This window comes from Hydra viridissima, unplaced genomic scaffold (genome assembly GCF_058129835.1).
Source record: "Hydra viridissima isolate aposymbiotic clone 2 unplaced genomic scaffold, HvirCarnegie_v1 scaffold_2, whole genome shotgun sequence".
Lineage (NCBI taxonomy): Eukaryota > Metazoa > Cnidaria > Hydrozoa > Anthoathecata > Hydridae > Hydra > Hydra viridissima.
The window spans coordinates 24,393,295-24,404,713 of NW_028324301.1; the positions used below are offsets into that span (position 1 = coordinate 24,393,295).

The 11,419-nt window shown below is 30.3% G+C and overlaps 1 protein-coding gene across 2 annotated transcripts; it reads right to left on the reverse strand.

Moving 5' to 3' along the window:
* Positions 1-767: 767 nt before the first annotated feature.
* On the reverse strand, positions 768-5,533 carry LOC145186583 (excitatory amino acid transporter-like). 2 transcript variants are annotated; one of them, XM_090079154.1, is made up of 8 exons: positions 4,696-5,533; positions 4,537-4,579; positions 4,094-4,437; positions 3,709-3,942; positions 3,453-3,598; positions 3,322-3,370; positions 3,114-3,248; positions 768-1,151 (listed from the first exon to the last, which is right to left on the reverse strand). In XM_090079154.1, the coding sequence occupies exons 1-8, from the start codon at positions 5,175-5,177 to the stop codon at positions 986-988; spliced, it is 1,599 nt and encodes a 532-aa protein (XP_089935280.1). In that variant the 5' UTR covers positions 5,178-5,533; the 3' UTR covers positions 768-985. The 2 variants fall into 2 exon arrangements, with proteins under 2 accessions (XP_089935280.1, XP_089935281.1); XM_090079155.1 differs by lacking the exon at positions 768-1,151 and adding an exon at positions 1,525-1,724 and having other exon boundaries at positions 4,696-5,350.
* Positions 5,534-11,419: the final 5,886 nt, after the last annotated feature.

Consider the following 11,419-nt stretch of genomic DNA (forward strand, 5'->3'; position numbering starts at 1 on the left):
AAACAAAAGATAATAGTTCAAGTTAATCGTTTTTCAAAAACTCAAAACATTCGAAATTTGAAAAAACTCAATGGTTAACGAGCTTTTTACTCACCACTGATCTCTATAATAACTGGATAGCGCATCTCTAATATCAAAATTCACGCCAAAATCGCCATATTGGAAAGCCCCAGAACAATGAAATCTGAAATGTGCGATAAAGCGATAAAGCGATAAGCCGAAAAACAGAACTTAAAGCTTACGGGATTAAAATTTTGGGGGCTTTCCAATATGGCGATTTTGGCGTCAAAAAATAAGAAGTTTTGCTCGGAGTTGCGCTATCCAGTTATTATAGAGATCAGTGAGAGATACACACTAAAGGGTCCGAAAAATCCAATCGAATTATGGAAGTTTTCGAATTATAGAGATTCGAATTATAGTAAGTTAAACAAAAGAGTTTCTTAAGCGCGTTTCACGGTGACTTGACATTTAGTCGAATTACGGAGGTTTTCGAATTAAGGAGATTCGAATTAGAGAGATTGTACTGTATTACTTTTCCTTCTTTTTCTTTAATAGTTCTTTATCTTGACGTATCCGACTATAAATATCCCTACCGCTGTATGTTCGCTTGTATATCATCTATGTCTCTTCTTCCCCACTTATAACTCTTTCGCAACTTTCTCCCTCTTTCGTCATTAAATGCTTTGACATTTTATATTAAATTTTTTGTTGTGTGGTGTTTAAATATAAATACTTGATTTCTGGTGGCTAAATAATTACGAATGGCATCTTGTTTAAAATTTCTATTGGAATAAGCTTCCTCACATTAAGCACAATGATATATTTTTTAAATAGTAATCAATACAAGAATCATCTACTATCACAGAGAGGATCATCTACTATCACAGAGAGGAAAAAATAATAAATAATCGATTTTGAAAAAGCATTACTATGGATAGATTAAATTTTGTTTTGTTCGTAAGAGTTGTTAGTATGTGCATGGAATTCAAAACGGAGTATCCTTAGTTTCATAATCAGCTGCGGTATTTTCCAAGCCCTTTGCGCACTCGTTTTCGCAATATTTGACGTCTAAATCAAGTCGAGATAAATGCTCCACAATACCGGCTCCATAAGCGTCACCCAGAACGTTAATCATAGTTCGAAGACGATCGCTAAATAGAAATTTTTTAAATAAGAAAAAGCAAATATCTATTCGTGTTAAATTTTGTTGGTCACACTAAATCGTGATCAAGAACTTCTCTGACTTCTCCAACTATACGACATACGAAAATAATTAAATAAGAAAAAATCATATTTTAGTAAACATAAGAGTATTAAATTACATTGTTTGTTTTCTTAAATAACAATAACAACTTATATATATATATATATATATATATATATATATATATATATATATATATATATATATATATATATATATATATATGAAGACTCCACGGGAAGAAACGACAGGGTCACATTTTTTCATTTTGAGATAAATCATTATTAAACTTTTAAACCTTTATAAGTTTCGAAGTTTTAGGAAAATTTAGAAAAACTTTAAATATGCATCAAATCGATAAAGATAAAAGATAAATAAGATAAAAACTAAATAATAACAAAAACTAAAATATAATAAGTAAAAACTAAATTATGTTAAATCAAATATTAAATTATAATAAATGTCACTGCATCCGTCAACATCCGTCAACATCCGTCAACATCCTCGACCATCAATGATGCTGTTGGGGAAAAATTGTACAAGAAAAAATGATTTTTACTTAAGCGTATCTCTTTTTAAAATCAAGTCAAAAAAAAAATATGTTCATAAATAAAAGTATCTTTTCAACAGTTACATCATCGCATCAAAAAATTGATTGAGAAGAGTTTTTAACAAAACGCAAATGAACATAACTGCATAGACATTCCATCTTAGGAAACTAGGCTCCTAAGATGGAATATTTGTGGTTTTAAAATGTTTGTATTCTTTGTTAAAGCTAATTGACAAAATATCTACAATCAGTTTTGCTATTTGTAAATTTATGAAGAAAACTGATCATTTAAATTCAATTTTCTATCAATTATAATTTATTTATAGGAAAACTTTGGGAACAAATTTTCATATTTATTTGTGTGTAAGCTTTTAAGTTATTTTATGAATTGTATTACTACTCTTGCTTTATGAATCGATTCATATGAATCGATTCGTATGACTCGTATGAATGATAACTCGTATGAATCGATTTACTTTTAGACTTTTTAATCAACAACTTGTTTGACATTTTTAATTGTTAATGCAAACTCAGGTGGCGTGTCTTGAACATTCTGCTTCTCCGAGAAGCTTTGAACGTTTTGCAAGAAATTTTTCAATAATGTCTGGTACAGTCAAGTCAAAATTTGCAGAGTTTTCTATTTTTTATTATTTGACCATCAAGTTACCACATTTGTTCTCATTATTTACTATTAAAATCAAAGTTTTTAAGTAACTGTCTTGCGTATATATCTATCTTTGGATATTCCTAACTCATCTATTGAATTACCCGTTCCCCTATTTTTATAGTTATAATGCATGAAATAAAGTTCCGAAGATAATTTTAACTATACAGATGCTGCTTTGAGTAATTAGTAATTTTTAAATATTTGGCTTTTTCGTTAACAGCAAATAATAAAAAAAACAAAGTATAAGATTCTATATCAGTCTTTGAAGATAAATCGAAATTTCTGAAGTTTATTAAAACAAAACTTTATGTTGTTAAGACAGCAAAAAACGTTCGAGGTATAAATTTACATTCGTATATAAACTTGTTACTTTTTACAGATGAAATCAAGTGATTTAATTTAAAAACACTATTGTACTATATTTTTAATAGTTTAAACAAAATTATAGAAGGTATGTTGTTACCAAAAAAGCCTTTATGGAACTTTATAACTTTATATGTCTAAACATAAAAAATATTTTAAGCTCGATTTTTTTCAAAAGACTAATATAAGAGTTTATGCACTATTCGTTATTATTCGTTTATAATGAATAATAAAGACTAGTGTACAAACGCCAAAAGTTGTCGAAAAAAGTTTTAGATAAACTGTATGCTCCAAAACTCTGAAAGAACAAAATAATTACTCGTACTTACAGGAACCAATCGACTGAAAATATGATAGCTATCATGTCTGAAGGAAGACCGACCGTATCTAATACAATTAGCATTGTTACAAGACCAGCATGTGGAATGGCTGCAGCTCCAATTGATGCCAAAATAGATGTAAAACTAAGATATTTTAAAAAATTTTTATATGTAATATTTTATTACAAATATTATAATATTGAAAATTGTTTATTACCTAATCGCTGTAAAATCGCCAAAACTTAGGGAACGACCAATTGATTGTGCTATAAGTAAGAGAATACCTAATACTCTCTTTGCTCGTATCTTTAAATTTATCATAAAAATGAACGAGATAAAATTACTCACCAATAAAAATTGCACTGATTGCTTCATAGAGAGCAGTTCCGTCCATATTTATAGTTGTCCCAATAGGTAAAATAAAACGAGTAATTCTTTTATCAACGTTCAAATTTTCTTCGAGACAACGGAAAGTTACTGGTAAAGTTGCAGCGCTATATTAAAACGTGTGCATACTTTTACATTTATATACCTTCATATTTATATATCTATAGCTGTACATTTAAAAACAAGAAATATCTAAACAATATTTTATTACATTCACCTAGAGGCTGTTCCGAAAGCTGTAGCCATCGCAGCGAACATGCCTTTAAGATATACATATGGATTTTTTCTGGAAATGATAAGGTATATTGCCGGAAGAACCAACAGGCCGTGAATCATCAATCCAGCAATAACCGTACCCATAAATAAAGCTAAACTCGAAAAGGTTTCGCCTACATTCTGCATTTCAGCAAACTTTGCGAGAATTAATGATCCGATACCGATGGGGGAAAGCCTAGAAAAATGAACCTTTTTTCTTACGTCTGTATAAGTTTTGAAGCTGTTGAGTTTAACAGAAGTAAAAAATAGTAATGCTAAAAATTTCAATTGAACAATTGGCACAAGTTTTTTTTTGTTACACTGATAAAGTAAAATACATATCTTACCACATTACCACTGAGACCAGTTTAGTAATTATTGCATTTAATGCGCAAATAAAATCCACAAAAGGTTTGGCTTCTTTTCCCAAACCGTTAGCTAACTTTCCAATTATAATAGAAAATACAATCAATCCTAAAAAGTTTGTCGATGCGTTCGACACTAGTCCTTTTCCAATTTTGTAAGATCTGACAGCGTTCTTCGTATAAGAAATACTTCCGTTTGAACTCGTTTCCAGGGATATATATTTGTTCGAAAGTAGGTCGTTTATTTGTTTGTCAGTAAGATTGCTTGCATCAAATGTTATATTTAGCTTTGTTACTTCGTAATCCACTTTAATTAAAGTTTTATCCTAAATGCAATAAATCATCAATACAGCAGTTCACTGAAATTAAACAAAAAATAATAATAATAATTTTAGAAAGATAATAATTATTTATTTTTCAGTTACTTGTTCTACACATGCTCTGATAATGTTCGACGGAAACATATTTCTAAAGAGAATAACAAGACACATAAGAAGAAGAAGCGCCAGACATGTGATATTTTGAAAACCATTAACAGCTTTACACATGACTCGAGTTTTTTTTAGCGGCTTTAAAAAAAATACCTGATAAGATCCATTAACGAGTCGAGTGGGCGAACATTTTCTTGTTGAGCTTTTATTTCCGGGTGTGCCATTCCTTTGCCTGGCTTTATTACGGATACAAGAAGTACCCCCAACAAAGCTGCTATGGCTGTTGTACATAAATAGTACGCTATCGCTCTTCCACCAATTTTTCCTGAAACTCTATTGTCTAGAGTTGAAAGACCTACTACCAAACTGCAAGTGATAAGTGGAAGTATTATCATCTTTAGAGTTCGAATAAGGAGCTCTCCTGGAAACCCCAACAACGTCAGTGCTGTGTATCGATCAGGTTCTTTTAGGTTCTGTATCGGACCATTAACACATAAACCGATAACAATTCCACTAATGGCTGAAAGTATTATTAGAAGCACCAGAAGATTTTTCTTTAAAAAGAATTTAAACTTTCTGCAAAACGATTTTCCTGAATCGTACGGATCCAACGAGTTTATTTGTGATGTTGTCATTTTTATAATACGAGTCTATAAAAAATGTTTGGAAATTTATCTAGATCATCTTTAAATAAAAACTCCCAGCGCTCAGCAGATGTATGGTACTCATTATTTTTTCGAAACGCCTTTAGAAGTTTTATCAATCAAATGCATTATCAAATGTGATACCAAACATAATATGAACATAAACAAATACGATACCAAACAAAATTAGTGAGAAAAATGCTTAGCTGAACAAATAATCAAAAGCGTAAACATTATCTCTTTTTAATGTTATCATTACTATTCCGCTGTTTCTGTTATTTCTGGATGAGAAAATATTTATTCAATGGTACGAGAGATCTTTTGATGACCTTTTTTTTTTTCTCTTTGATAAAAAATGTGTAAAAACATAGTTCAGACAGTTTTTTAGAAATAGTGATGTCGTTATCACAAAAACGAAACTACGTTCTCATCCACGGAGGTTTTTGTAATTTTTATAAGAATTCGCTGGCCAAACATTTGTCCTAATAACATAAAAGTTTTATTTGTATTAAATATCGATTAAATGGTTGATAAAATTTATCGAAACTGAATCTTAAAACTGGGAGTGACCAATGGAAAGAATGAATGGTTGTGATTCACCTTTTGTTTCTTTATCACCGTTTCAGATTATTTGATAACTATTTTTTAAATATTTCACATAGCTTGTGTTATACCGTATGCTAATTATTAAAAATGAAATGTCCAAAAGCAAAGAATCAAATAACACTACTGTCCAAGTTTAAAAAATAAATGGGGCGCAGTACCCCGAAAAAAATTTAAAATTATTAAAAAGAAGAAGGTCAAGCAAAAACTCAGAATATAACCTTCCTACAAAAAAAAGCTATTAGAAGTAAAAATATTATGTTATTCTGATATTACAACGGTTATGAATAAAAATGCGACTGTTAGATTTCAACACTTTCTAAAAATACTGTAAAAAAAAAAAGGGACAATATATATGAAACGATGAATATTAATACATTGAAATTTTAGCTACAGATAGAAGATAAATTGACCTCTGGTCCTATTTTTCTTATTGTTTCTTTAGTTCATGTAAAGTTGATTTTAGAGTTGGCGATATAACATTCGGCCGAAACATCAACTTTTTGGTGGCTGCTTCCAAAAAAAAATTTTAATAGGATCAAATTTGTCGTTCATCCGTCAAGCCGTTCAATTTTGAACAAGTCGCTCGTCTGTAATGCTAAAATTTTTTTGACCACACCATTAAATTTTTAATTTCAAATCATTAGATGATAATAATGGCTTCTCGGCCTAATGGCTTAGATCAAGTGTAGCTGGCCTAGGCCTGCGTGCTTGTATAAGATCAAGTGTAGCTGGCCTAGGCCTGCGTGCGGTAAAAATCAGTTGAAAATAGCTCTCGGCAGCAAAGTAAAATTCTGCCAAAAACCCAACTTTTTTAAGAGGCGACCACCAATGGCTGCAGATGAAAAGTGGAAGCGAGAAGATTTCTGCCGTTTGATTTTTCTGCTTTTAGTTAAATAACAAAAGATTACAAGGGAAGAGTTGTACAGTTGTACAGTTTTTTTTACTTTAGAGAAAAATGGAATTTTGTGTTTGAAGACTTCAGTAATTTTTAATGTTAAACAACTTTAAACAGCTCGATGAGCCTGATAAAGACGGTTTTTAAACAGCTCGATAGAGACTGATTAACGTTTTTGGATTGTATATTATTAAAAGTATTAGATAAGTACCAGTATATGATGAAAAGGGCGCAAATGCTAATTAATTTGCTAAAAGCAATTATTCGAAAGAATGATATGACCCTCGATTTATTAAAAATGATTTAGTTCTATCCTTATCAACATGAAATTAAAAAAACTGCAATGAAAACGCTGTGGTGTTTAAGCTCATAAAAATACTTAAATTTTTTCTTAAAAAATGTCATTTGAAAAAACAGATATCTCACGTTTATCAATTTGTGAGAAATTCTTCAAAAAGATGCAGCATATTTAACTGCGGTTTACTGGTGACGTTTCGATTGTTTACATAATCAGATTTAACAAGGGAAGAGGGAAAAGGGAAGTCAAATGAAATTAAAACTTGTGACGTCTGGTTTTTTCTATAATATATAGTATCGTAAGGTTGGTGGAAAAGTTCACAAAATTAAAAATATCTAATTTTAAATATAATCGATTTAAAGTCTTTTTTACCATTATATGTTTTAAGTTGACAAATTATGAATGTTACTGTTTGAATTATGTTATAAAATCTGACAAAAAATCAGCTCTTTAACACTTGTGGTTTGTGTACAGGGACTTAAAATATGGAGTATGGCGCTAAAAGCCTCTTTGAAAGAAGACAACGAGTGCTTTACATTTTATTCTAATCTTAATATCAACTATGGAAGTTCCAAAATTTAACAGAACTAAGCCTTTGCATGTCGCTTTCAGGCAAAAAAAACAGATGCAAGATATCTTTTATCTGTGTAAAGATATAGCTCTTAAAGTAGGAATTTCGCCTTTAAAGACTCAAAGCCACATCAAATAACTAATATATTCATAAAATCATGTTACGATGATTCTATGGTTATCAGATTTCACATTTGTGTGTTCTTCACCTACAAAAAGAGTCGTTTTTTTCTCCAGTTTTGTATAAAATTTATTTTGAATTTAAAACACATGAAAATCTCTTTGTTTTCGTTGTTAAACCCAAAAGTTGGCTTTGTTGTTTTTGTTCAAAATGATGGCAAAATATTGGAAATACACACAATAATAACAACTTTGTTTATACTTAAATAAGGAATATCTTTAATGAAATGGGTTAAAGAAGATTTCATCTAAAAGAAAATCTTATTTTGCCACAATCTCCCATTGAAAAAAAAAAGAACATGAAATGATCTCCTTTAAAAAAAATATTTTATCGTATTTATTATTTTTTTCTTCAAACTGTTGTTGAGGTTTTTTATTTAGTACTTGCAAAATTTTGAATAATTTTTTTTGTAAACTTGATAAGTCAACATAATTTACAATACATTAACCTATGCACGAAATTCATTCAGCACAAACATAAATTAAAGAAAAATAAGAATTTTGGAAAAGTGGAGATTTCATTTTACAAGAGAAAAACAAAAAACCCGTCTGTGACTGACAAATTTGATTGCTACAAAGGGGTTATCCATAAATTATGTCATGCAGTTTTTAACCATTTTTTGAGTAAAAGTGTGGTAAATTTTTAACCCCCCCCCCCCTAAAAGTATGTCACAAATTTTTAGCCCCACCCCTAACCCCATCCCCACCTCACCCTGTAACAAATTCCTATTTAATATACATAGCATTTAAATTGTACTTTATTAGCTGAATTTAGCTTATTCGTTTTACTTAAGTCGTATTACATCAAAAAAAAAGGTTTACTTCTGCAAAATGTTTGTTAAGAACATCAGACAAGTCATATTCATATTTCTCAATCCAATCAAAAAAATATTCGCTAAGAATTAATTGAATATCAGACAAGTCATATTCATACTTCTCAATCCAATCAATAAATTTAGAAAAGAATATTCCTTATCAACAAATATGCTTTTCCAAATATCTCTAGAATGAAGTTCTTGCAATCATTGTTTAAACGTTTAAACGTTTAAACGTTTAAACGTTTAAAAGTTTAAAAGTTTAAAATGAACTATTTAAAAAATTCAATTCGACTTGCTATTTTAGTCATTAACACATTTCAGTAAGTGACTTGCATAACCATGATCAGGGTTTTTTTGTATCTGGCCCATTGAGTACTGAAAATTGAATACAGAGCTTCTGTTGATTGCTCACTAAAAATGCCCAATTCTGTACCCTTAAAAGCAATAAATTTAGAAACATGGTAGAACACTGCATGAACTTTTGGGGTGACTAAAATTGGGAGTTGAAGATATAAGTCTTTGTTATGTTGAGCATATGCAGTGTTTGATGTCATTCTAAAGCAGGAGCTAACAACACTCTTAAAATGTTAGAATGTTTTCACAATTTTTTTCATGAAGCTCCATTTGGGGAATCAAATCCAATAACTTGTTTGACACCTTCTTGATTAAACAATGGGTTTTGAACAACGTTAAGAAAATCCTTTGCGCACATTTTCCTCTTCTTTTTCTCAATGAATGCATTGTATTGCATCCTAATGAATCTGAAGTTTCTTGGAGTTTCCTGACTTTTGAACTCATCAGACTTAACATCACACCAACAGCAAGGGTGTTTGCTTGAGTGAGACAGAATACCACAGATGATAATGGCTAACTTCATGTCACATGCAATAAAGAAAGGCACTTGGTACTTGTTTCTTGCCCATGTTCTACAGTTGGTAAGTTTTTGTCATTTGAGGTTGAACCTGTTTAGACATTTTGACTTCCACTATCGGAGATAATACTCAAGGTGAACTTGAAGAAGGATCCTGCACTATCAATACCTGATAAGAGGTGTTGAAGAGAGAGGTGATGACTCTGACTAAAAACTTTAAATGAACTTTTAACTTTGGAAACTTTGAATGAGCTTTTAACTTTTCAACTGTAAAATTTTCTCTAATTTTTTTTTCGATAATTTTTGAAGTTGTATTTTATTTATTGTTAAAGCTAGTTCTTGCATCTTGTTATTTAAAAGACTGGTATTGATTTTAACTTGAATTAAGTCCAGAGTAGTTAGAGAGGTTCTTGGTATGCACTGAGCTTGGAGAGACCTTGAGTAATAGTTAAAAATTTACCACTTTCTCTATTCAGCCTAATTGTGCCCTGTGGAGAGGATACCTTTTGAGTTATTACAGAGGAAACAATTTCCTCAGCAATTCAAGAATTAGTTGCTATCGTTTTCTTTACGTTTTCAAACTTGGTGTCTTGTGAACAATGATGTGTTTCTCCTCTTTTTACTACGCTTAGACAGTTTGAGCATAGTTTATCAAAGCTACTTGATGATTCTTTAAAGTCTTGATCCTTTGAAAAGGTGAGCTTTGAAGAATGTCCTTTAAGTTGGCCAACCTGGTAAATTAAACAATTAAAAGAATCAAATACTATGGTCTTTGGTCAAATAATCACTTTGTTATAGCCACGTGGCTTGGGAAGAGGCAAATTTGCCGTGCTTTTGTATTATTGTTCTGCAGGAATTTTATATGCCCAATGGAACTCTGTCACCCTGAAAAATAATGGAATTTTCAGAAAAAAGGCATAATATTCTTTCCTTGATGAAACCAGTAATGTTTCTCACATTTTGAAAAACTAAGGAAGCATACAGATAGCTGATAATCTTGATGAGCTTTTCTTTTATATGGCATTTCAGTGATGAGAAAACTGATCTTTAAAAAATAGCTTCAGAATAGCTTGAGTTGGTATAAAATAATTTTTAGTTGTTTAGGCAATTGGCTGTTTGTGTTTAATTACTTTGATGTTGTGGCTTTTCCCGGAAATAAGAATTTTTTGTTTTCACTTTTTCAAATAGTAGAATAAACTTAATCAAAGCAATCAAATAAGAGACTTCAATACAAGAAAATAAGCACAACAATGTTATAAGGTTATATATATATTTATTTTAAAAAGGAAAATTATACAAACCTCAAACTTTAAATCTCGTCTTTAAACACGCAGTAAGATTAATTTTTTGTTATGATGATCAAATCGATTTTTATTTAACTCTGTGTAATAAAACAAAGAGAATTACGAATGAAAAATGGTTGCAAAATATTTCTTAATTTTAAAATTTTGTTGTATTAAAATGAATATTGTTTGCCTTTGGTGTATGAAATTATTAATTTATTTGATAGTTTTAGGAAAACCACTCTAGCAAAATCATAGTTTTTTTAAATAATCAAAACTTAGCAATTTCTCACATAAAACGCAATGTTGATATCAAATTTTCAATATTAGCACGTAATTAGCCTTTAAATTGATTATTAATCTAAAAACAAACGTTGAAAATCTTTTTTTTTAATGAAAATTCAACCCTATACCCTCCTTTCTTTTGGGGACGGGAGGCAAAAATTCCGCCTCCAAGTTAGCCGAAGACGCTAGTTGGGAGACGGAAGCCACTGAAGATGATCTCCATAGTATCCTGCCTTCAAAATATCTTCTAACGGACTCCATATATTTACTAAATGTCACTTGATAGTCGTACATTGAACTATGTTGTTCATCAGAAAAATCCTTTTCAAATAGTAGTTTTTGTTAAGCCTCATGTTCTCCATTCCAACATCTTATGCGTCATATGAATACAATAAAACACATAGTATCCTACATAGCTTAGATGCAC

Excerpts from the sequence above, each read along its gene's own strand:
- LOC145186583 (XM_090079154.1), bottom strand. The coding sequence starts at position 5,177 with ATGACAACATCACAAATAAACTCGTTGGATCCGTACGATTCAGGAAAA. Across the intron at positions 4,438-4,536 it reads TCAGAGCATGTGTAGAACAA|GATAAAACTTTAATTAAAGT; the intron begins GTAACTGAAAAA and ends TATTGCATTTAG. Across the intron at positions 1,152-3,113 it reads TTTTCAGTCGATTGGTTCCT|CGATCGTCTTCGAACTATGA; the intron begins GTAAGTACGAGT and ends ATTTCTATTTAG.